General features: G+C 47.8%; 3 protein-coding genes across 9 annotated transcripts; 2 read left to right on the top strand and 1 right to left on the bottom strand.

Moving 5' to 3' along the window:
- Positions 1–63: 63 nt before the first annotated feature.
- On the top strand, positions 64–4,592 carry SRSF2 (serine and arginine rich splicing factor 2). 7 transcript variants are annotated; one of them, XR_006166319.1, is made up of 5 exons: positions 76–747; positions 1,110–1,420; positions 1,786–1,889; positions 2,544–2,655; positions 3,154–4,592. XR_006166319.1 is itself a non-coding variant. In XM_042802705.1 (3 exons), the coding sequence occupies exons 2-3, from the start codon at positions 386–388 to the stop codon at positions 1,411–1,413; spliced, it is 666 nt and encodes a 221-aa protein (XP_042658639.1). In that variant the 5' UTR covers positions 64–180; positions 354–385; the 3' UTR covers positions 1,414–4,592. The 7 variants fall into 7 exon arrangements, 3 of the variants coding, with proteins under 3 accessions (XP_042658639.1, XP_042658640.1, XP_042658638.1); XR_006166317.1 differs by lacking the exon at positions 1,786–1,889 and having other exon boundaries at positions 79–747; XM_042802705.1 differs by having other exon boundaries at positions 64–180; positions 354–747; positions 1,110–4,592.
- METTL23 (methyltransferase like 23) lies at positions 4,402–6,136 on the bottom strand. Its single transcript, XM_042802707.1, has 5 exons — positions 5,946–6,136; positions 5,767–5,871; positions 5,453–5,690; positions 5,055–5,139; positions 4,402–4,746 (listed from the first exon to the last, which is right to left on the bottom strand). The coding sequence occupies exons 1-5, from the start codon at positions 6,009–6,011 to the stop codon at positions 4,578–4,580; spliced, it is 663 nt and encodes a 220-aa protein (XP_042658641.1). The 5' UTR covers positions 6,012–6,136; the 3' UTR covers positions 4,402–4,577.
- A 322-nt stretch (positions 6,137–6,458) lies between these two features.
- JMJD6 (jumonji domain containing 6, arginine demethylase and lysine hydroxylase) lies at positions 6,459–19,160 on the top strand. Its single transcript, XM_042802703.1, has 7 exons — positions 6,459–6,704; positions 7,453–7,841; positions 10,815–11,101; positions 12,429–12,564; positions 12,687–12,825; positions 13,488–13,615; positions 15,301–19,160. The coding sequence occupies exons 1-7, from the start codon at positions 6,576–6,578 to the stop codon at positions 15,335–15,337; spliced, it is 1,245 nt and encodes a 414-aa protein (XP_042658637.1). The 5' UTR covers positions 6,459–6,575; the 3' UTR covers positions 15,338–19,160.
- Positions 19,161–25,676: the final 6,516 nt, after the last annotated feature.

Below are 25,676 nucleotides of genomic sequence, written 5' to 3'. Positions count from 1 at the left end.
CGGGCGGGGCAGCGGGCGGCGCCTTCACTTCCAGGTCGCCGGCGGCCATTTTGTGGCGTTAAGTCGGCGCGCGCGGGCGGCGCCCCGCTCATTTCCTCCGCGGTGGCGGGCCGGGCTGGCCGCTCCTGCCGCTTCGCCTCCGCTCCCGGCCTCAGGCCGCTGCCCCCCCGGACCCCAGAGGTGGGTGCCTGCCCCTTCCTCTCCGCGGAGGACCTCGCGGCGTTCCCCTATGCCCTGTAGCTCTCTTCCTTTCTGGACTCCGCTGGGCCACCCTCCGGTGTGAGGCTCTTCTCCCCCTCAGGGCCGCGCCGTTTCCTGACTCGCCCCTCTCCCCTCGGGTTTCTTCTCCTCAGCCGCCGCCGCCCCTCAGGGGCTTTTGCCCGCCATGAGTTACGGGCGCCCTCCGCCGGACGTGGAGGGCATGACGTCCCTCAAGGTGGACAACCTGACCTACCGAACGTCCCCGGACACGCTCCGGAGGGTGTTCGAAAAGTATGGCCGCGTGGGCGACGTCTACATCCCCCGGGACCGCTACACCAAGGAAAGCCGCGGCTTCGCCTTCGTCCGTTTCCACGACAAACGCGATGCCGAGGACGCGATGGACGCGATGGACGGGGCGGTGCTGGATGGCCGGGAGCTCCGCGTGCAGATGGCCCGTTACGGCCGCCCGCCCGACTCGCACCACAGCCGCCGCGGCCCCCCGCCGCGCCGCTACGGGAGCAGCGGCTACGGCCGCCGCAGCCGCAGGTGAGCGCCGGGAAGGGGGGCGGCGGAGTTTCGGTGACGAGACGGGACTTAAGCGTGCGCCCGGGCACCGAGGGCCGCGTGGTTTCGTTTCCTTTTCCGTGTGACTTCGTGGCGGGCTTGGGAGCGGGGGTTTAGTAGAAAAGGTGCGTGGAGTTTCCTCGGAGCGGAAGGGTTTCGCTCTGTAGTAGGTTTAGCCCCCGGCCACTCACTCTGAACAATGGCGCCCTCAACGCTCGTTTTCTTGCCCACGTGGGTCCCGTTCCACCCTCCCTGGCCCGAAGTAGTTGCTGAAGTCTGTTGCGCTGCCCGTGTTCAACTTTTTAACACTTTTTTTTTTTTTTTTTTTTGCTGGTGTGCTTTAGCCCTAGAAGACGCCGTCGCAGCCGATCTAGAAGCAGGAGCCGCTCTAGATCCCGCAGTCGGTCCCGCTACAGTCGATCCAAATCCCGGTCTCGCACACGCTCTCGGTCTCGCTCCACCTCGAAGTCCAGGTCTGCCAGGAGATCCAAGTCAAAGTCCTCATCTGTCTCCAGATCCCGGTCCAGATCAAGATCCCGGTCCAGATCTAGAAGCCCTCCCCCTGCCTCAAAGAGGGAATCCAACTCTAGATCTAGATCTAAGAGCCCTCCCAAGTCTCCGGAAGAAGAAGGAGCTGTATCCTCCTAGGAACATGGTAATGTACCTCGGGTTCAGCATATGTTGCATGTTACTTTATTGTAGCACTTAGATGGGGTGTTGGGTAGTTCTTAGAGTATTAATAGCCTGAACCAAGTGAATCCTAGTGGGGCACATTGTTAGATTTTTTTGTTTTTGTTTTAGTTTTTTTTTTTTTTTTTCTTGAGCAGTGCTTTTTGGTTATTGGTTTAAGGAAATTAATACCAAAGGGCTTTCTACGGAGAAATTTTTTTTACAGAGAAAAATGTTTTGTTGAGAGATTAATGACTTGGTTTTAATAAAATATTGTATGAGACGCAACCTATGATGAAAATGACTATTTCTTACTGTATTTATCCAACATCTGCATTTTCCCCTTTAAAGCTGCGGTCTCCTGTTTGCTAAAAGAATATTGGCCAGTATTGCAGATTTTAACTGATTTGGCTGATCCTCCAGGGACCAGTTTCTGTGGGCGTGTATTGGAGCAGGTTTGTCTTTAAATGTTAAAGATACACTATCCTTTTATAATGGAAGATCGGTTCAGTGGCCGTTATACTGACTGGAGGTAATAACCGTTCTAGAAAAGTGGCAAATTCCTTGCAACGAGAAAACCATGGAAACTAGTTTTTCCTCAAGTCGACATCGTGAAGAGGCGTCTAAGGATACACTGGGTGGGGAAAGGATAGTGTGTCTTTAACCCTTCAAACTGTTTGGTCCTATTTTTAAAAGGAAAGGGCCTAAGCTAGCTCTGAAGTTAGATAATTGTAGCAAAATTAGTCATACTTTGTTTTGAATGCTAATTAGAGTTTAGTTAAGTCTTTATGAAGAAATACTAGTTTTATAACTTTTATGTAACTTTTAATAATCTACGGTTGAACAGGCTGAATTGAAGTTAATGGTGGCTTGATCTACAGCCTGATGCTTATTCTTCTTTGTAACTAAATACTTTGTCAGAACCTTACATTTGGCCTCTGAAGTAAAAGCAACACATGGGGGGAGGTGGAACACTATGGAAATTCCTAAAACTTAATTAAATTAGGCAAAGCCAGTTGAAACACAACTAGAAGTATACCTGAAGTCATCCACACAGCCGAAAGAGACAAGGTAGAAACGTGGCTGAACTTTTCTTTCTTCAAACCTAGATGCATCAGATAAATGAGAACCTACATAAAGGACGCCTTTGGGGGGAAAAGATCGCTTGAGTCTTCAGTCCATTGGAGAGACCCCTGGCATGAGCAACCAGCTGTTGAAAAGGTTATTTTGTAACATTTTGTCTAACTTTTTACTTGTTTAAGTTGCGCCTCAAGTGGCAGATTTTACATTTTATGTGCCATTTTGTTGCTGTTATTCAAATTTCTTGTAATTTAGTGAAGTGAACGACTACCGATTTCATTATTGGCTTGGATATTTGAGGTAAAACTTCATTTTTGTTTATATAGTGCTGACTTTGATTTGAAATTAAAACCGATGGTAACTTGCTGCGTCCAGTTTCATACTGAGGAAACATGCAGCTAGTATATGCTGAGTAGCTAACTGTCAAAAAGTATTCTCAATTTTGTCTTCATTCCTTAAATAAAATTCTGCAAAACTTCAATTTGAAACTTACTGTAAATGCTTTATTACTTTGAATTCAAATAGTATATCTTCAAATTCAAATTGGTAGAAATCTTTTCAGGTGACAGTTGATATTTGAAAGGATTGTTTTATCAGACTCAATTCTAATCTCTTCTCTTATGTATTTTTGTGCACTAGGCGCAGTTGTGTAGCAGTTGAGTAATGCTGGTTAGCTGTTAAGGTGGCGTGTTGCAGTGCAGAGTGCTTGGCTGTTTCCTGTTTTCTCCTGATTGCTCCTGTGTAACGATGCCTTGTCGTGCAGAAACAAATGGCTGTCCAGTTAATTAAAATGCCTGACAACTGCACTTCCAGTCACCCGGGCCTTGCGTAAAAATAATGGAGCATACAGTGAGCACATCTAGCTGATGATATACACACCTTATTTTTTCCAGAATGATAAAACATACCAACCTACATATATGAACTTGCATATGAGAAATGTAATGTTAAGAAAAGAAATGGTTCATTCCTTTGTAAGTACTGATTGGTGTATCTTTTGCTTAAGACATTCTGTACTATACCCACTGTCTCTGTAGTTTAATATTAAACATTTTTCTGTGTTAACTTTTCTCAACTTAATGTCTGAGTCAGCTTATTTTTAGCTTGAAAAGATTTCTGCAATTACACTGTCAATGTTTAACTTCTATATAGTAACTGAATGCATTCAACTGCTTATAAATTTTATCCACTGGGGGCTTTTAAATTACTGTGGGCAAACTTAAGTAGTGTTGTGACTAACCCGAAGGTTGTATGGCGAGTATTGCACACCAGACTATAAATAGTCAGGTCCAACAGACGGTGTTACGGAAGATACACACTGAGCAGTACTAATTGCATTTGCTGTGTGCTTGCCCTGACTCAATAGGCTGCTGCTTGCTGGTAGCTAATCTTACCATGATGATTTTTTTTTTTTTTATTTGGATACCAAATGAATTGTAACTTTAACCATCATGTGTCAAGGGTTATTGTAATGCGTTGTTAACTTCATGCATGTATGTTAAATGGGAATGGAAACATTTGAATATTCGCAGTCTGGCTTGACTGGGGATTAAAAGTACTTTTCTACGTATTGAGGAGTTTGTATGTTCCAGGACTGTGTGGCTAGTGGCAGTCTACGGATTCATTTTAAAACAAATGGACTGGCTTCTGTATATGAATCTTTGGCAAAGAGCTTCAGTCCTGGGAAACGGATCTTACGGGGATATTTTTTTATCTTGAAAGAGTGCAGTTAACTTTTCTTCATAGCTGAAGTTGTGAATTTAAATTGGATCTTGTGGATTGTCAGGTGGTTAACCTATTTTGTGTAGTGGCTTACATAATGGAATTGAGTCTTTGAACTAATACATGGTCTTTGGGGAGGAGCACAAATTTCTCAAAAGCCATAGCTGAAAAATTGAACAGCTTTATTTTTACAGTGCATGTTTTAAGAATTACTGCTAAGGGGATCTGCTTCCCAAAAAATACACATGAGGTTTGCTGTAAACAGGACTGTTTTCTGCAGATCTGTGCTACAGTGAACAGTTAAGTATCATCTTGTATTGGAACCAATAAGTGGAATAAACTTAAGTACCATCTGATTGTGCTAGTGAGATGATCATCATTTCAATCGTATGTCTTCCTGGTAGAGAAGAGCTGGCCAAGTGTTCTTTGTCTGCATTGAAAGAATGTAGGGGAATGTGGGTATGCTTCAGCTTCCATTTGCAGAGCAAAGCTTCGATAGACCAGTCGGCACTGAGGGGAGGAAATACCGGTGTGTGAAAACATCATCCAAGTTTTTAACATACAGTAATTACAAGAGACTGTCACCAAACTTATTCAGTTCACAAAACTGAGTTTATAAGTTTTCTAGTCAACTGTAAATTGGTGGTTTTTGGATTATTTTCTGTTTGGCTGCTACTTGGCTAATACCAGCCTGACTCACAATGTGTGAGGAGCTTCTCTGGAATCGGTGTGGTGGTGCTTCTGAGAAGTTACCACTAAGAGCTAAAACAGGGAGACAGGAATTAAGATTTGACTCTTAAATATGCAAAAGAGTTTACCTTCGGACTTGGTAAGTAGTCCAGAATTGAGCATGTGGATTCTTTTGTAGCAAGAAGTAAATTGTAGTTAAAATATCTTCAAAGTCTGTGTAGTTTGGGGAGATGAAGTAGTGTTGGTTAGTCTCTGGATTCTAGGTACAATTAAATATGTCTGGTTATGTGAAAGAGTAATTAAAAATCAATACAGGACTAACTGCCTCTAGGAGATTAATTATTCTATTTTCTATTTGCCTACCCTCTGATGGTATTTATGACAGATTGATGCTAGGTTTACCCCAAGAATAACAAGTTCAATAGCATATTATCACCTGATCTCTTGCCAGTGTTCCCAGTACAGCTTGGATAAGAAATCCATGCCGTTTGTCACAAATCAGAGATACCCAAGAGTATTAACATACCTTTTGGGTCAAAAAAGACATCCGATCCTAAAATAATATCTACGGGAGCGAGAGCGAGCAGCTGTGGTGACACGCGCCCCCAGGTCAGCCCCAGGACAGGGACGTGGGGCAGGCGGTTCAGCAGGCAGCTGCTCCGACAGCGCTGCAGGCACCGCGGCAGCTCCTCGCTGTCCGACAGCGTCACTCGGGCTCCGCACTTGGCCGCCAGCACGCCGGGGAGGCTCACGCCGGCACCGATCTGAAAGCGGGGGGGTGTTCAGGGAGGAGGACAAGGGAGGGGGGCGTGCGGGGGGGGGGGGGGGGGGCGGCGGTACCTCCAGCACTCGCTTGCCGCGCAGGCTGCGCCGGTGCACCCAGAGGTACTGCGCCAGCACCACGGCGCAGGGCCACACGTACAGCCCGTACTGCGAGTCCAGCACCTGAAACACAGCGAGGGCAGCGCGGGGACGGCGGGTCCCGCCCCGCGTGTCCCGCCCGTTCCCTCTCCCGGTACCTCGGGGATGCGCAGCGCCAGCGCCTCCGGCCCCTCGCCGAACCGGTACCGCCGCGGCTCCCCCATGGCCGCGCCGCCGTCCAATGGCGGGTGGAGACGTCACGCGCCGAAAGCCGCAGGGACCCAATCGGCGGCTTCGTCCGGGAGTAGCGTCACGCCGAGCACCGCCTCCTCCCCCACCCCCTCCGAGCGTCGCGGTTAAACCGGTGCCCTGAGGGCGGCACCGCGCTGGCCCGCACGAAGCTGGCGACGCGCGGCCGCGCCCGCCGGCTGTCAGAGCAGCAGCGGGGCGCTGCGCCCGCTGGGGGAAGCGGAAGGGCGGCGGGGCGCTCCCGGGGCGGCCTCGGTGGCGAAAGGGCGCGGACAAGGGCGACCGCCGCCCCTCAGCGCCCGCCCTCCCAACATGGCGGCCCGGCCGCACCGCGTCCTCGCCTGGGCCAATCGGAGCCGGGGGGCGGGCGAGGCGTGGCGGAAAATGGCGGCGCGGCCAGCCAATGGGAAGGCAGAGGGGGCGGGGCCAGGGCGACAGCGGCGGCAAGGGGGTGAAATTTCTCGAAGGTGCCGGGGCCGGGCGCGGAGCGGGGCCGGGGGGTGGTGACGGCCCCCAGCGCTGCCGCCGGTACCGCCGCCATGAATCATAAGAGCAAGAAACGGATCCGCGAGGCGAAGCGCAGTGCCCGGCCCGAGCTGAAGGACTCGTTGGATTGGACCCGCCACAACTACTGCGAGACCTTCCCCCTCAGCCCCGCCGCCTGCAAGGTGCGCCCCGGCCGGGCCCGCCCCGCCCCGCCTCGCCTGAGGGGAACGGCGTGGGGAACGGCGGGGGGGGGCCCTGAGGGGAACGGGGGCTTGTGGGGAATAGGGAGGCCCTGAGGGGAATGGGGAAGGGGGGCAGGAGGAGACACACGACTGAGGGGGGGACCCGAGGGTGTTGGGGAGGCCTGAGGGAAGTGTGATGGGAGCGGGGAAAGGGGTCTTTCTTAAGGCCGGGGTTGCTTCAGAGCTGGTGGGGCTCCCTGGGGATGCTGGCCCGGGGAACCTGAGGGGGAGGGGGAGGTCAAGCGGCACCCGCGGTTTTTTCTCCTTCCACGTGGCGAGGAGTGCGGGGAGGTCAGGGCCCCGCCGGCGTGGGATGGGCACCCTCAGCGCCGGAGCGCCCACGTAATTCCCAGGCGCTTTCCCCAGGATCCCGGGGGCGGCGATGGGGGGGGTGAAATGCAGCAGGGAATGTGTCAGCTCTGGGTGACACCCTGGGTGGAGAGGCCACCTAGGATGGAGGAGTGCCAAATGGCTTCAGCCTGCTGCTGTTACTGATGGGTGTGTGGAGTGGGGCATGAGAAGTAGGATTGCAGCCTCAGGGAGCTTAAAATAACACGTAGGCAGCTTGGTGCCCTGGTGATGCGTGGAGCAAAATACGAGTGTGAAGCTCCTCCACACTTAGAAAGCTCAGCTCTAGCATGCTAGTCTCTTGTAATATCTGTTCTGTATTCGTCTCTTGGTTTCACAGGATAATGTGGAGAGGGCAGATGCCCTCCAGTTAACAGTGGAGGAATTTGTTGAGCGTTATGAAAAACCTTACAAGCCTGTAGTCTTGCTGAATGCCCAGGTGGGCTGGTCTGCCCAAGAGAAGTGGACTCTGGAACGGCTGAAACGCAAGTATAGGAACCAGAAGTTCAAATGTGGGGAGGACAATGACGGTTATTCTGTGAAGATGAAGATGAAATACTACATAGAGTATATGGAAACCACACGCGATGACAGCCCGCTCTACATCTTTGACAGCAGTTATGGAGAGCATCCCAAGCGCAGGAAACTCCTGGAGGACTACAAAGTACCAAAATTCTTCACTGATGACCTCTTTCAGTATGCAGGGGAGAAACGAAGGCCACCTTACAGGTATAGTACAGTGATAGCAAGATAAAAGTAGGTATTTTCCATTCCATTAGCGATTCCTAAATAGGTATGGTTGTCTTATATGGAACAAAGCAAAAGCTTTATGTTTGCTCTTCTGAGATGAACATACTTCCATAACTCAGAGGGAAGGAAGGGCACATTTGTGTATCACAGTTTCTGGTTCTGCCACCAGTGTTGCTACAAGTTTGGGTTTGTTTCTTTTTTTTTATTAAGTCAGTTTACCTCACTTAGATTTTTTTAAAAAATTACATAGTTACTGAAAGTTATGAAGGTTCATTTCTTGCTATATGTGCCTTCTGGCTTTCAAATTTTACGTACCTCAAGACTAGCTCCTTGGTTTTGCACCAATGGCTTATGTACAGTGGAATTTTGTTTAATTATGAGTCAGGCTTTTTTAGGTCAAGATCTTAATCTAGATTAGTATGAAGTGTGGAGACTAGTTCTTAGCTTCCCTTCAAATGATTTTGAGAGAGAACAGTATTTCACATCTGTGTAGTCTTTTTCAACTGTTTCTTTGGAAGGATTGAAAGATCTTTCTTCTGACTGGAGGATTGAAATGACACTTCGTTCCCGAAATCAAGTCCGACAACCTTGTATTGAGGCTGTTAGATACACAAGGGATTTCTGTGTTAATGTAACACTTCATAGCAGTATGAGCATAAGCTCCCACGTAATTAAAATCTTTACAGTGACATTATAATTGTCAGAGAATGCCTTGCCCTTTGAGTGACAGGAAACTGTGATGTGGGTTTTCTAATTTTTTGGGGTTTTTAAAATAAAATGGAACAAGTAGTGAATAGTGGTACTCTTCTCTGCAATCTCTTATACTTCTGTAGTCCAGTTGTACTTTTGCAGGAGTGAAGCATGAAACTCATTCTATTTAAGATCACTGAAGTAGGTGTGTTTACAGTGTCATAACAGACCCTTTTTATAATTCACTTCTAAGAAGAATGTACAATGCTATGATCAAACTCAAAAGCACACCAGTAGTTCCTAGTAGAAACTGAATATGCTTACAGAACTGTCAATCATTTATCCAAGCTACAGGTAAACTAGATAATGTGGTTGTGACTCACTTATATTGCTGTCCCTTTCCCCCACACCCTCCCAACCGACAGGTACGTGCTGAGCACCTTGCCTGTGAGCTTGGTATTCACAGTTCCTGTACTTTGTTCTGGAAAATGTGGGTTTGTTTGAGACTGTTATCATTTTCTGAGAGATGAGTGATGCAGGAGAGCACACTGATGCCTCCTTGGAGTTAGGTGTTTCATCTAGGTACAGAAACAGATTAAGAGTATCCAGTAGTATAAGCGCATAATTGAAAATCCATCAGGAAGTGGTGCTTTCTCATCATATGATCAAGATAAGAACTGTACAGAGTGACCTCTGGATTGAGAGGTGTGTGATAGCGTATAGATCTTAAAGTAAGAACTAGTGCTGTTTGGAGCATCTTTGTTCGAGTTGTTCCTCTTTGCAGTAAAGGCAGTAATTTTTGGAAGTCATTCACTGGAGCAGCTATTTTAGTTTGGTAGAGTGTTGGGGTTTGGGTTTTTTTGCTTTTAAACTGAAGTTACAGGTTGTGAAGTTTTTAATGGTAAATTTGATGTCTTGTGGCAAACTGGGTTATGTTCACTGTAAATTAAACATCTGGAGGAAGATGCTCTAAATGATAGTGTTACTAAATAAGGGGTTTTAAATTTTCTGCACACACAGATTTGGGTTATAGTCAGAAAAATTATATTGAACAGTGCGTCTCTATACCAGGCAGATTTCTATGTGTTTCATTTCTTCTGTCTTCTTAGAAAAGCCTTTGACTGTTTTGCTTGTGGTTTAATTAGCCTTCCAAGGCTAATATGAATCTAAAGAGTAAATTGACAATAGAAGTGACAAACACCTTCTTAGTTACCTTTTTATGGCTCCTTTGTGAAGTAGGAAGAGCACAACTTGATAACCAAACTTACAGTTCTACAACTGGTGCTAGTAAATGATACTTGAAAACCATCTTAGTTTACACCTGTATTGGAAGTGGGAGATGGAGAGCTTGCTGACTTTCGATATTCTCTGTACCTTTGAACTCCTCTTGCTGGGTATCATCTGCCTGTCAGCCACACAATGGAGGGATCTTGTTCGTGCATTTAGTTTCTACGCTCTCTGCTGCCCATTAAACAATTACTGCCATATTTTTCCTCTTGACACCTGATATTAAGTCACCTCACTTAGACTGCTTTATCTGGTATGGTAGATCTTGCTGTTCTGTTACAGGGGAAATGAGCAATTGAAGGTGCTGTTGCTGTTAAAACATGTAGAGTAGATAAAGCTCTCCATTGGGAGAAATAGACCTTGCAAATGGCAATGAGAATATACACACCAAATCCTGAATGGTCACTGGAGAATGAGCTCCATCTAGTTAAATGTTAGAATGAAAAGCCTGTTGTAAATGAACAGAAGGCGCAGAGGGAGGCCAGGGTTGCGTAACTTTGCTCTGTTCCTTACTTGTGTTGCCTTTTGTTTGCTTCTCACTGTTCTGCAGTTCTGGATCTGTTTGAATAGCAAATTTTAGAAAAACATAGCACTAGGAGGATCCTCCTGCATAGTAAGAATCCTAACGCAGACTGTTGTGACTTGTATAGTGATGTCAAGGTTTATGAATGTGATTATTTTATTGAAGAACTGTTTAAAATAAAATACAGCTGTGAAATATAAAAAGCTATCTTCACTTTCTTGTCCCAGAGTCATTCCTGTCCCAATTCATGTTGGTTTTTAGGTTAAACCCATGTTGTATCTTTTTGCTGTAGTGTGAGCTTAACAATCTCAAGAAGGTAAATGAAGGAACTGTAACTAACTGAAAGACGATTTTTTTAGCTGGATGTGAAATTAACAGCTGTAATTTTCTTTCTAATATGGTAGCTATTTGCTTGCTCTATGACTAAAGGACTTTTGTTTTCCCCCATGCAGATGGTTTGTGATGGGCCCACCTCGTTCTGGAACAGGAATTCACATCGATCCCTTGGGAACTAGTGCGTGGAATGCCTTAGTCCAGGGACACAAGCGTTGGTGCCTGTTCCCTACCAGCACTCCCAGAGAGCTGATCAAAGTGACGCGAGAAGAGGGAGGGAACCAGCAGGATGAGGCTATCACTTGGTTCAATGTCATCTATCCTAGGACGCAGCTCCCCACCTGGCCTCCTGAATTCAAACCCCTGGAAATCTTACAGAAACCAGGCGAGACAGTCTTTGTGCCAGGTATGTACAAAGCTCTCCAGTAAGAAAATCTGGAAGGCAAAACCATATTTTTAACATTTGTGTGTGGTAGAGATTAAGAGAATATTCCAGCTTTCTTCTGTGGCCCCTCTCTTACAAAAGAAACTATTTGAGATGTTTCAAAAGGGATATATATTGCAAGGCACATTTTGAGACTATTCAGTTATTTTCTGAATGTGGTGAAACATATACAGCCTGTAGCATAGGATTGCATGTGGTAGAGATGACAAAACAAATGGGACCTGAGTTGCAGCACCACAGGAATGTGGTCCTGAACTAAATTGCAGTAATAGGAAACTGTCAAGACATAAAATAATAGAGGTGTTTGAATACTAGTAACTCTTAGACAAAAATGTTTGAGTTTATATACACTGTAGCAAATTTTTGACTGAATTTTGTAGCCTGGGTAATCTGACTGCATATGATTTTTCTTAGCTGTGCGTAAAGAACTACTTAGGGCACTGACACCTTCCACCCACCTATCTGTGGTTATGCTTCATCTTGCATTTGAAATCAAAAGCTAAAGAAAGATCTGATAAAGATGCCATTCTTTTTGAGCGGCTGCACAGTATGTGCCCATTATTACTGGGAGATGAGGTGACTAGTGGATAAAGCGGTGAGTTCGGTGCCAGATTTTAACCTCTAAATCTGGCATCATTTTGTGCAGCATGGTCCATAGCTTCTATCCACATTGCTTGTCTCTAACATACAGCTGCCTTTGTGTTTTAAGATTGCCTTGTGATTGTCTTGGCACTTATTAGTGACTCCTCATTGTACCTTCTGTTAAGATTTTGTAGCTGTTGGGTTCCATTAAATTGTTTCCTTAATCTTTTTTTGAGGTTATAAATGGGTTGTAAGAGCACCTTGACTATTTTTATCTTGTGTGAGGAAACAATTTTGCATCTATTTTTAAATGGAAGGCTACTCTGTAGTCATAAGAACCTTACTAAATCAGCCTGGAAAGTGCTCTCCAGCTTATCAGAAAGGGTCTCTGTGTGGTCTGGGTTACCATAGCTCTTGCTATTAAATAAACCATCAGTAGCCAGTGTGTTGCTGTCAAGTCAGATGTTCCGTACCGTTTGTGAGCTGGATAATTTGGTCAGGGTGTTGAGCAGCCTTCTGTAACAAGACTGTAAAGCATTGGAGCAAATGCTGAAATAATGAGGAAAGATAACATGGTGGCAAACTCACCTGGGTCTGGGTGATAAGTTCCAATTTCCACCTGTACTGCGGTAAAAGTATACATGGCTGTTCTTGAACTTGCTTTCTGCTATGTAGCCAGAAATGGTCATTGCTGTTGTGTTTATAGGTGGCTGGTGGCATGTAGTTCTCAATCTTGACACAACTATTGCCATCACGCAAAACTTTGCCAGCTGTACCAACTTCCCTGTGGTGTGGCACAAGACGGTAAGAGGGAGACCCAAATTGTCACGGAAATGGTACAGGTAAGAGTTTTAGTAGCTTTCTTTTTATATTCTCTATTTAAAACAAAAAGCATAAATACCCTATTCATTTACATGCAGTGGTATTGTTCAAAGGCTAACTCTGAAATTTCCACTGTATTTAGGATCCTAAAGCAGGAACATCCTGACTTGGCAGCCTTGGCTGATTCAGTTGACCTGCAGGAATCTACTGGTATTGCTTCCGATAGTTCTAGCGATTCTTCCAGTTCCTCAAGTTCCAGCTCCTCAGACTCTGATTCGGAGGTAATGCTTTTTACTTCAGAAGGTGATCAATATCCTGTAGTTATATTGATATTTTTCATACCTGATCATGTGTCTTCATCCTAATATTCCTGTCTTATGGATGAAGTTAATAGAAAGCAGCTAAACAAATCTACATGGTGGAGGAGCCTGTGGTCTTAGCAGGTTCTGTTTGCTGAAGCCTCTTTTTGTATTGCTAAATGAATTCTGTTTGTTTGATCTATGTTTATATTATATATAAATCTGTCACCCACTTAGCTAAGCCATGCCTCTGTAAAATGGCTGCAAAATGAATGTGTTAAAAATGAGGAGAGGGAACAAGATCTGAAACCGAGACTGTCAGTTATGACAGGGGACTTTTCTAGGCAGCCAAGTGTTTAAGAAAGCACTGAGTCTGCTCTTGGAAAATTAGGTTCTTTTAAGGAGCCAAAATGAATGCATCAATTATCTTGCCCCAAGCCAGCTTAGTCAGTGATGAAATCTAAGAACATACCTGTTCCTGTTTTTTAAACACTTAGATTTTATTTCATGTGTCTAATCTAAAATAGCACGTTCTTTGAATATTGATTATGCAGGGTTGCTGAGGTAGCTCTTACGGTGAATTCCACAGCAGTAACAGTTCAGTAGGTTTCTCTGAATTCTGGTTTAATCTCTTTGTACTTCAGTGTGACTCTGGCTCTGAGACAGAGGGGATGATGCACCGGAGGAAAAAGAGGAGAACATGCAGCATGATGGGTAACGGTGATACAACTTCCCAGGACGACTGTGTGAGCAAAGAGCGCAGCTCCTCCAGGTGACCTGATGGCAACTGTTGTTTTTAAACAAGCAAAAGACAATGCAAGGCAGAGCTGGCAGACTTCAGATAGGGTGACTCATCAGGATGGAGAGCAAGGGGTTCCTTGCAGAACATAGAGCAATTGGCCAGTGGTGATATCTTCCCTCCGTGAATTATTTTAATTGCTCCAAACTGAAAACTAAGATTCTTGGGTTTTTTTTTTAAATTCATTTTTTAATTTTATTTAATAAACAGTTTTATTACTTTTTCTAGTTGTCTCCTTTAATAGAGAAAGCATTTTATTTTATTTTTGGTTAATGGGAGAGGTGGGATATTTTAACTCTGCTCTTCAGAGACCACAAATGAATAGTAAACAGTTAAAGATGAGGAATGATCAGGCAAGACTCAGGTTTCGATGTCTTGTCCAAATGGAAAACCTTCAAGTAGTTGTATGGTTTCACTTATTTTTGCTTGAATTACATCAATTTGGCCCACTGCTTTATCTGTTAAAGGCAAAAGTAATCTCAAATACCAAATGTCTGTGTTTACCTACTCAAAAAAAAAAAAAAAAAAGGCAAGTTTGTAGTCAGTCTGGAGGGAGGGAACATTAACATTGCAGAATCAAGAATAGGTATCGCTTAGGGTAAAGTTGCTGAGGAAGGAAGTTCTCTAGTCTTGCCAGGTTAAGAACAGTGAAACACTGGGAATCTGAGACTGCACCGCAGGGAGGAACTTAGAAATTCTCTGCTAAATGAAGCATTTTTTTCATATAGCAGAGGCTTGCCAAAATTTGTAAGCAAACTCCTTGCCATTTGGTTAACCAATGCTGCTGGTTTAGCCGCCTGCCTGCGTTCGGGCGCTGTAGTTACTGAGCTGTTGGATGCTCCTGGGCTGGCACGGATGCAAGCGCTGTGGCCTGCTAACGGTGTGCAGTAGTAATTCACCCGAGGAAGTTCAGGTTCCCAGTATCACACCTGACTTCCTGGTGTAGGGTTCTGCCTAAAGGCCTGTTTGCTCCTGTACGTGTTGCCATTTATCTCACTGTGACATATTGCTCTCTTGTTTTCAGGAGTTGCTCATAACTGAATACAATTGAATTACAAGTAGAGAGCATCATTAAACAGTTGGGAGACAACTGTACTGACTGCTTCTTTTGCCCTGGAGGTTTTAACAATTTGTTTGTTATGACATTGTCAAATCCCATTTCAGCAGTCAGTGTGAGTTCAGCCATGGAATGAGCAGCAGGAGATAACAAACCTTAATGCAGATCCTGTTTTTAAAGAAAAACCCTACAAATAGCTGTAAAAATGCAGAGCACACATGCAGATCTGTGCTTCTGAAAATCCTGTGCATTTTAAAGATGTTTGCACTCCAAACTTTGGAATGAATACCTTAAATATTAAGAATTAGCCCATTGCCTAAAACACTTGCTTTCCAAGGTTCCACTGTTCTTCCTCTTGTATGTCGTTTCACTCTGTGAGGACAGGTGGGTTTTCTGCACCAGCTGTGTGATGGATTAGTTGATACAAGCAGTTCCAAACATAAAATCTTACCTGGCTTGTACAGTTCTGTAGGAAGAATAAGCATACAATTAACCTGCATGCTGTGATATTTTGTTTTTGTTTTTTGTTTTTTTTTTTTTTTGTCCTGATATGAGGGGAAATGCTACCATTGTTGACAGGCAGTTATACTTTTTTTGACAGGATTAGGGAATCTTGTGGAGGCCGCAGCTACCCCTGAGAGATAACAACACCCGCCTAGAGGCAGCTGCCGATCGAAGCTCCGTTAGCAGCCAGCCAGCTCTGTTCCTACTCCCCTCTGCTTCTATTTCTCACAGTCCTTAAGTTTTTGTCACTCTTCCTCAATCCAGACATCTGTCTTCATTATGTGCTGTCGAAGGTTGGCTCCTTAATAACTTCTAGGGGAATGCCCCGACTCTACGTTATTGTGCAATGCTTTGTCCCCTCTGCGCCCCGAGTGAGTGCACTAATCACCCAGCTTTGGGTAAGGACATGCCAAGTATTTAATGGGTCACGTAACTGGCAAGGAAGACAACGGTCAGTTTTTAAAGAACTCTTTTTAAAACCAGCAGGTAAATCTAAAAACCTGCCTTGCTTTGACACTGTCATATGTTTACATGTTGTCCTGTACACTTGAGGAAAGGAACACCAGCCCTTTTGGCCTATCTGAACGTCCAGCGGATCTCGCACCAGAATTTCAGGAAGGGAAGGTGGTATGAGTGCTCCAAACACTGAAGCAACTTCAGCGGAGGTGACCACCGACCTGAAGCATCTTTCATGGTCCTAATCTACATGCATACATCTAAAGTGCAACACCTTAACCAGCAACGGTCCATTTACTTTTGCTCTGTGTCTGTTATGATGACTGATAACAGAGATGCACTAACACCTTGCCACAGGAAGCGTGATGGAGCAGGAGAATCCTGGAGTTTCTTGGACAGCAAAAACCGTGGGGGGAAAAAGTCAGCATTTGCCAGTAATTACAGTCTTTCAGGTGCAGGCATGATGTTTAGCACTAGGGAACAACTGACAAAGTCTGACTCTTGTATGATAACAACAGTTGCTGGGTTTTAAATACCAAGCAGTTACAGGGCTGTGGGCTCATTCAGGACAGGGTAGTTCACACGCCTACCTGGCTTTTCTTTGAGGTCATGGGTTCAGATATTTCCGGAACTTGCGGTGCCAATTGTAAAGGGCTGGGAGGGGGGCATATTGTTGTTCTGTGCTTTTTAAAAATGCAGTGTGTTGCTTAAGTCTGTGTAGATGCATCTGTTTTATGCTGGGTAAAGCGCTCATCCCCAAGGGATCTGTTGGAGCTGCTGGGGTTTTTTTAGTGGAGGCTTGTGCTGGTAGCGTCAGCAGAGGTCTGTGGCTGAAGGTGCGCTGCAAGGAAATGATCCTTTTTCTCTGTCTGAACAGCACAGCCAGAAGCTAGCTGTGTTAGGGTGCTTCCTTGGGTGCTCTGCTGAGACCGAGGAGGTGGGTATTAGATCTCACCTCAGCTGTTCTTCTTTGGGAGAGGAAACTTGACAGCAGAAGAGGTGTGCATGTAGTAAACATGCAATAATGCCCAGGCACTGGTAGCAGAATTAGAAAGCAGATTGGCAGCTTTAACTGTGACTTTCTTACACATGGTAGATATGATGGAACCCAAAACACTGCTTGTCTGGGTTTTCTGATCTCTTTTTTTTTTTTTTTTAACCTTGTCTCTTCTTATTTAAACACTCTCTCCCTTCTTAGAGACTGGGCCGTATCCTGTTGTACAAGGGAAGCTTAAATATGTTTGTCAGGATCTCTGTTTCTGAATCTTCTATGCCAGTCACTTTGTGTAGGAGCAAGCGTGGTGGTGGAAAAATGGAGAGAAGGAAGGTTTTTTGATAGACCTTTAGCTGTCCAGACTCCTGGATTTCCTGTGATAGCCAGGTGTAAGTGGGCATGCTTGCTCTGTAGACTGCTGCAGATTCTTCCACAAGATTACTTAATATAAAAAAAAAAAAAAAACTTCTCAAACTCCTGGCATTTCTGGCCAAGGTTGCCTTTTTTTCCTGCCCGGTTGAACAGCCTGGGAGCCTGCACAATCTGTACATCTCGGAGCAGGCTGCAGGTCCTGCCTTTCGGAAGAACATGGGGTCCTGGGAAGGCGAAGGCCCCAGAGTTTGAGCTCTGTCACAGCGAGAGGAGCCCTTAGAGAATGGCCCACTGCCCTCTATGGTGGCTTGACAGTTAGTATGTCAGGAAGATAGCTTATGCTGTAGCTTGCAATTGCATTTAGCATGCACGGTTCAGTGTAGCAGTCTTAAAATCTTACATGCACATGAAAGCCTGATCGCTGTGCCAGGAAAACCCCACCTCTACCACCAGAAGCACAGTGTGAAGATCCAGAGTGCAGTGTGTTCTTCCGTCCCTCTGAACTCTTCCATGGTGTGAAATAAAAGTTTCAGACTGAAGCCGGTGTTCGTTTGCCATCCCTCGCAGAAAAGCAGTGTGTTTGAAATGGACTGCAGGCATCGTGATACCAGCAACGTTCCACTGACTTCTCCACGAGGCACTTTTTGATACGAAACAAAGGTGTGTCTGTTTAGGCTACCTGGGAATCAGGACTCCTGGGATCTCTGGTTCTTCCGCTTTCAGGCTCTTGCCTCAGCCAAATTGGTCAGCTTCTGTCTTTGTTTTAGTCAGTGAGGAAGATACCTACCTCACAGGGGTGTTGTGAGGCTGAAACGTAATTACTGTGTAAGATGCTTTGAAGTCATCCTCCCACAAAAAGTGTTCCAGACATCCTAAGCAACCTGAGACTTCCGAACCTGGTGTAAGCTTTCTGTAGCAGAAAACATTGGGGATGTTGTTCAGCACTCTTGGCCACGTGGTGTTCTGTGGTGGCCCTTCCAGAATTGCTGTGTGGTACATAAATTGTAGCAGAACAAGGCTTTTTGTTTTCACCAGAGTTTAACTGTTGGCATTTCATGGTCTGCTCTGAATGGGAGGTCCTGCTAGATCGGGATTTTTTAAAATAGGACTAGATTAAATTATGTCTCATCAGGGAGTCAGCTTCACTGGCCTTACAGGAAGGGAGCGAGCTGGTACTTCCCAGGCCCTCATTCCAGGCCATGTGAATGAGGAATAAAGTTAAAAACTCTGCTCCCCTTGTGCCTAGCTCCATGCTTGTGGGAGGCTGACTTGGGAGAGTGGGGTTTGTGCTCTCCCTTCTCCAGGCTTGTGCTTCTTGGGGCGTCCATGTCTTTTGTTCCGACCCCACTGCTTTTGTGTACTGTAGAGCCCCAGGACATAGCAGGCTGCCGGCCCAGCACCCGCCGGTGCTTTGTGGGCTGCCCCGTTCCCGGGGGACGGGCCGAGAGCCGCCCGCTGGGCCCCGACTGCACGCTTCCCCGTTGTACTGGGTGTAGGGGTGTCATGGTCCTGCCTGCTCTGGCGAAAGGTAAAGGGAGTTGTGAGCTCTGGCCGTGCTTTTGAGTCCAGTAACGAGGACAGGCTTGTCTGCTATGACAGTGCAGGAGCAAACGAATAAATACCCTGTCAGGACTGTAGATGGGAACAACAGGCGCGCCCATCTCGGCACCTGGTCCCTGCACAAGTGCTGTGGGAGCAGGTGAGGCCGTGGAAGCACTGGCTTACCTTCCTCCCCATTCCAGCTCGGGAACGCTGGCTCCAGTTTGTCTTCTCAGTTACATTAAGCCTCTCCAAAAGCTTAGAAGAAAGACAGCAACCTCTTTCATCATTAACCTAGACCCTTTTCCTCCCTGAATCCCCAGCCGTTGAGGGGCAGGAAGCAAGACTGTTGACTGAATCACATCTGAAATGCCTGTGTGGGCTAAATGTAATGGGAGGCTTTTGGCATTCCCCTTGCAAAGGGGGGAAGGAAAGAGCTTACCGATTCGTTTGACAGTCACCCCGTCTGCTCCAAGCCCTGCCACTGCCGATAGCTGCTTTTATCACGCCATCCAGCAGAGCTGGGATACTCTTGTCTTGTTCGGATGATTGTGGTTTTGCTTTTTATTTTAAATAAAATCAATTATTTTGCATTACCCTGTTGGCTAGTCACTTTTTATCATATCATGCTCTGAAAAGAAAACTACAGGTGTACTCCTCTGTTTCCCAAAGCACCGCCCTACGCTAAACAGTGTTCAGGTAATGGCTGTGGGGGTGCTTTGGGGACTTTCCCTAGTTCTTTCTCATGTGGTTAGTACGTCTGTGTGGTGTGGGGTGTGCTTTGGAAGCTGCTGGGGCAGCTTTGGGAGAAGGTTTGTGTCAGTAGCTTGGTTTCCAGGCTTCAATGTGTGCTTTTTGCCTCTTCCCTGTCCTCCCCGGGCTGCATTACGAGAAGCCTCGTGTTGTATTTCTCTTGCCACCTAATACTGGCAAGAGGGAGTTCTGTCTTCCAGGTGTCACATGCTGCTTTCAGCTTAGCTTCTCGCCAAGATGCACAGTGCAGAGAGTTGCTGTGGAAGGGCTGGGCTCCAAGCAGAGGTGACCGACCTTCCCCCCCACACCCCGGGGGCTCGGGGGGCAGAGCTGCCCCCCAAGGGCGCTCCGGAGTGGCTGGAGCTGCCTCGGAACAGATTTGGCCATGTAGTGGAACAAGGATTGGGAAAGTGGAAAAACTTGTATATTTTGTTAGTGAGGTTTGTTGAAACCAGTAACTGTAAGTAAATAAACTGAAACACAGTGTGGGACAGCAGCCTGGAGGCTTCTGAAATATTTATATCAAAATACTGTAGAATGAAACACCTTGAAGGATAAATGGTTTTGTGGCAGCAGACAGCAAGTTTGCTCGTTTCTGCATAAAACTCTGTCCTTCCCAAATGCTGATGTAAACATTCTTCTTGTTTATTGTCACCTACAAAACCGGTTGTGTTTTTTTTTTCTCTTTTCCAACTGCTGTTCAGAAGATCTCTCCCCGGGCCCTGTTCACATCCTCTGCTAGACGCTGTAGCTCGATGCAGCCAGGCAGTCACAGTCAGCGACTGAGCCCCTGCTCCCCTTGTGGGCGCGTCCGTGCTTGGCATTTAACAAGACCTAATTCCAGAAAATGATATGAATTGTGGTGGCTGAAAGCTATGTAGAGCCTTTGTAGAAATGCTTTCATAATGCATCTCTTCTGCTTTTCATTCCCAAGAGAGGCCCCTTTGCGTGCTCCCAGCTTCAAGATATTCCCATTGTTCTTCCTAATTTGCAGGTACTGCTGGTATCTCCTTCGGTGCCACTGTTGCCTTGCAATCTGGACTGGATTAATTTTTGTTCCTCTGATTTAGCTACCTATCTTCCCTTTTGTGACAGTTGCAACCCAATACCTCATTTCAACAAGGAGGATGGCATACTGATCTTTTTTAACGGCTACTGGGGAGCCAACAGGACACGGTTACCTGAGTGGACATGTGGGGGTTGGATTGTCTGTGCTGCACCCTTGCTGGTGTTCTTGCTCCTTTTCTCTAGTTTGATGCAAAAGCAAATAACTACTGCCATTGCTTTTATGGCAGTTAGAAAGCAAGTCACAAAGAGAACCGGGCTGCGTTCCTACTTGAGTGTTAGGCACGGCACTAAGTAGCTATGTGTTTTAAGACTGATTATTGAACTATTATGCTTGCAGCATCTCATCTTTTTGTTTCAAGACACGTAAAGACTCCTCTGTGGGACTGCACCTCCTCTGTTTCTGGAGAAGTATAAATTGAGGCAGGTAGACCTGATTTGAAATGCATTCACAAGGAATTAATCATTCCATGTCCCTTTTGGTTTGAGAGCTGGCAGCTCCCACCTCTGTGTGATGCCTGTAACTGTTGTGTGTCCTCTCTTTCAAGAGAAAGACCTGAAACTGTGGGGCTGCCACCGCAGCGAGCGTCTGCAGCCTGCTGGGAGGAGGAGGAGGAGGAGGAGGAGGATGGGGCAGCTGGAGGAGCAGCAGCTGGTCCGGCCATGCCCCAGCTCTGCTAGCAGGGAGGGCGTTCCAGGGCTGGAGGGGAATTTCAGCATTGCTTTCCTGATGCTGTGCTGCCTTGTTTAGACCCAAGGCTGTGGCTTCTCTCAGCTGTTCTGCCGCGGTCAGGATGGCACTGGCTGCCAGTATCCTTGAGCTTTTGGTTCGCTTTTAGGACTATCAGCTTGTCTTCAAGGGCAAGGCTGGTTGTACAGCTGGCTCAAAACTTTGAAGACCATCAGCAACAACTCAGAGCCTGCCCTAGCTCAGGGATTAGACTGGAAAATTAGTTTTAACATGATGGAAGAGCTGCACTGGGTGCAACCAGCAGCCTGGCTAGCAGAGGGGTTAGTAGTGGGAGCCTGGGGAGAAAGTACAGCACCCACAAGACAGCTTTTTGGTAGGATCCTTCCTTTCAGTGGGAGCCAGGTACAGCCATCCCCGCCCTTCTGCTGGCTCAGACCTCTTGGTGAGCTGAACTCTTCTTGCGGTGTTTAGTTTTCTGCCACTTGTGAATGGAACCAGTTCTCTGAGCATCACTGCGGCATCGGTGCTAGCACACAGCTGGGTGTGAAAAAGCAAATGAACAGGCAGCCAGAAAGGTCAGTGGCCTCCAAGCCTCTGTCAGGTGAAGAACAGGGCAAATACGGTGGCGCTCCCTGGGACAGCTTCTAGTTTCTGGCATCAACGCAGAGAGGATGTTGCTGTTCCTGGCAAGGAAAGAGTGGTATTGGTGACTCGGAGCATGACTTGGGGCTTGGAAAAATAATCTGAGTTTGGACTGGTTCTAAAACCAGTCGGTGCTCAAGCTTTATGTGAGGGGAAATGGGCTCTTGGAGGACCAGGGAACACGGAATCATCTGTCTGGAACAGGCGCTGCCTGAAGTCGCTGAGGTCTGTGCAAACCAGCAGCTGCTGCTTTCCCTGCTAGAAACCCACTGGTATCTGCTCACCTCGCTTCAGGATCTTGTACTCCCGTGCCTGGGTTCCAGCTGTGGGGGGGGAGAGGGGTATTGGAACTCCGCTTGCTTCAGCCGCCTTTCTCACTTTGGGGGGGAGGGATGCACCCGTGCAAGCAGAGGATCTCGGAACAGCTACTGCCTGCACGGTTCGCGGGAGGGAGTGAGAACATGCGATGTGGTAAGTCAGGTCTCCTGTGTGCCTGCAGAAGGCTCTCCCGGCTGCTCTGCGCGTTATGCCTGGGAGCGGTGCCGACCGCAGCGGCCTGGGCTGTGGGGAGCCAACCCAGCTAAATCCCTCTCGCAGGCAGATTTGCAGCGCAGCATTTTCCGTGGCGGGGGATGCTTCCCGGAGCAGTTGTCACCGCAGCTCTCCTGAATCCTCCTTTGTTGGTAAAAGCTCTTCAGCTGTCACCCAACCCTTTCCGCCCCACCCCACCCCACCCCCCCCCCCCCCGCCTCCGCTGCGGCCTGGAAAAAGCCCTGGAAAAGCAGCTTTTGTGGGGGGCTGGGGCTCAGCAAGCTGCTCCCCCCAGGCAGCCCCTTCCCTGCCCGCTGCCGGTGCAGAGCCGCTCGGCTCCCGAGCGAGGGCAGCCTGCTCATGCGCTTTCCCAGCGCTGGGCGGCCCACGGCAAGGCTGGTACCCCGGGCTGGGATGGGGATGTGGTACCCGAGGAGGCTTGTCCTCCCCAAGCCCCCCCCTTGTCCGCAGTCTCTGTGCAGAGGCTGTGACAGCCCCTCCGCAGCTTGTCTCTCCCAGAGCTGGCGGGCAGGAGCAGGGCAGAGATCCCGGGCTGGGAGCCATCCCTGGCGTGTGAAGCCATCTCCTCCTGTCCCCAAGCCTGCAGCCGCTGGAGCCAGAGCTCTTAATCTTGCTGTTGGGTTGCAGTCCCCTCTCCTTAGTTTTGGAGAGGCACGGTGACAGCCGTCCTTTGGGAGTGCAGTCCAGGCAGCTGTGACACCAGCCCAGCTCCAGGGAAGCGCAAGTGAGACACCACCAGCTTCCACGGGCTCTGCTGGACATCAGGTTTCCCATCTATCTTGGCAGTTCAGAAACACAGCAGCATATTTTTATGAGTGAGTTGATGGGAGAACCCTACAGCTAACCCCTGTCCCTCCCAGCGGGAGCCTTGCTGCATCAGGACAAGTTTACACCATCCACTTGCCTCTGGAGAGCCACAGAGGGGATAAGTGGATATCAGACGGGACCTGCTGAGCCTGGTTTCTGCTTGGGGGAATCGTCCCCATCACATCATATTCTGCAGAAGAATCTAGCTTCACCCCAGGTCTGGATGTGGGGAGCTGAGCCCAGCTGCTGATTCTGCCACCTTGTTTCTATATGAAGTTAGCTCGGTCAGAGCAAATGTTCTTGCAGACGTGTCCTTGATGCTCCTGGCTGTTGCTCTCAAGACCAGGAGTGGTGTTTTTCAGAGGTGTCTGAGCCCTGCAGTTCTCATGACTCCTACGAGAGCGACAGGTTCCAGCAACCTGATAGTGAATCACTGCAGGGCCAAAGGCAGAAGCTGCTAAAGGTCGACTCTGGCTGTAGCTCCTGTTTGGTTCCCCCATTAGTGACCCCCACCTCAGAAGCCGTGAGGGCCAGTGCCTCGTATTTTAAGGCAGTGATAAATCCTGCTTGGGAGGGTACCCGCTCAGTGCTCAGTCTCTGCACTGGGTTAATACAAGCCACATGCTACTGTGTTCCTGCGTGGGCAAACACCCTCTAACACTTCCCACCAAGAGCCATGGAAAATGTACAGTGCCAGGGAAAAAGAGCAGGAGATGTCCTGGATGTCAGCAGCAAGCGAGGGCACTGTGACAGCCACAAAAGTGTGTAAGGCCAAGTCACTAGCAGACCACAGTGGCCAGTCTCTGTCAGTTTCACCCAAAATTCCTCCTTTTCCCCAAACCTGAGAGTCTACCTGAGCACAGGAGCAAAGACCCAGTCCCACGAGTTTCCCCACCCTGGTTCTGTCTCCTGCTGTGAAGAATTTCCAGGGCTCGGGGGAAGTCTCAGAAGGCAACAGATGCATTGGATTTGGGACGATGCCTTCGTGGCTATCGCAGGTGGTCAGCTCAGCTCTGAGGTTACTTAAAAAACAGAAGAAATACAAACCAACCCGATTAACTGCTGATTCTCAAACACACAGCGTTGTATCCCGTACCCGAGGCTGTGCCAGGCTCTAATCAACGATCACCCTGGCCTCTCAGACAGGCTCTGTCATAAACCCTTTGGCTGAGGCTCTTTAGTCCTTCTGCCCCTGGAAGGGTCTTCCAGAAGCTGCTTGGGAGAGAATTTCAGTCTCGCTGCACTCCAGACCTGTTTATACCCCTTTGTATCTACCTGGTGGAGCAGTCCTGGCTGTCACATCCCTCGTGCTTTTCCACTACTTTCATCTAACGAGTCAAACTTTTGGAAGCTGGTAGCTTCACCAAGCTAAAGCATGACTTTGGACAGGAAGGGAGAAGAAGGGATCAAATATACATCGAAAAAGATGCTAAACCAAACAGCACTGTGGTGCTACCATCTCTAGGTGTTCTGGCTGAGCTCTGGAGCAGCTCTGATGATCGGGGCCCAGGAAAGCAAAGCTATGCAGGAGAAGGGAAGATAAGTACCATGGTTGGTTGTTACTAAGAATACAATTATCTGTATGCTAATGATTGCCTGCCTGATAAGATTACCAATAAAGACAAAGTGCAGAGAGGATCATGGCTTCACTTCCTTCCTCCCACCCTGGGGATTTAATCCCATCTTTGTCCATGTTTTGTTTCTAGCCAGTCAATAAAAATCTCTGCTCTCAGAGATATCTTGAAAGCCTTTTCCCTGGAGGAAAATTTGGGGGCAGATTCCCATGTCTGCTCCCCTCATGCACAGCTGGGAGAAAGCTCTGTGGTGGTTTTACCCTGGCAGGAATAGTTTAGGCCTTCTAATTTCAGCCTGCTTTGTAAAAGGTTGGCTAATCCTCCCAGCAGTCTCAAGAGGCAGGAAATCCTTGGTGGCAGAGTCTGGAAGGATCTGCCAACCCCTTGGCCAGTCTCCTTGCCAGCTTGAGATGGCTCTTAGGCACCTCCCAGTTTTTGAGCCTGTTTTTCAGACACCCCAGAACAAGGGGCTGGGGGGGCAGGGGGAGGCTCTTGCAGCCCAGCTGCTCTCAGCACCTGCTTACCTGCTGCGTGTGACAGCAGTTTATGGCACAAATGTGTCACCGATATCGCCCGCAGCTCCTGGGGAAGCTGGAGTGATGCTCTGAAGCTTGGCGTAGACGTGCTGGCAGATGCTCCGCACCGAGGAGAGTCAGGACAGCCCTTCCCTTGCCCTGCCAGCTCCTCTGCTACCCAACCGCGGGCTAACATGGTGTAAATGCTCATTAAGCACTACGTGGAGGCCAGCTGACACCCCAACCTGCACAGATCTGCAATCGTGCAGAGCTCACCGAGCCGTGGGTGCCCGTCTGCCCGCAGCGAGCATCCCAGGAGACGGAGACCTGCCCGAGTCAGAGAGTTACGAACGGTGCAAGTGCGTGCGCAGAACGGTTTGGGAGCGATGGTTTTGGATATGGGGCAGTGTCTAATGCAGGGTCCTCCTGTCCCAAGCCGGACGCTGGCATCAGGCGGAGCCGGGCTGCCTGCAGCGCAAACCTCCCTTGCCCAAATCCCACCCGTGGGTGCGG

Source organism: Tyto alba, unplaced genomic scaffold (assembly GCF_018691265.1).
Source record: "Tyto alba isolate M040663 unplaced genomic scaffold, T.alba_DEE_v4.0 Super-Scaffold_39, whole genome shotgun sequence".
NCBI lineage: Eukaryota > Metazoa > Chordata > Aves > Strigiformes > Tytonidae > Tyto > Tyto alba.
The sequence above is the reverse complement of the archived record's forward strand: the minus strand, read 5'-3'. Positions and strand labels throughout refer to the sequence as shown.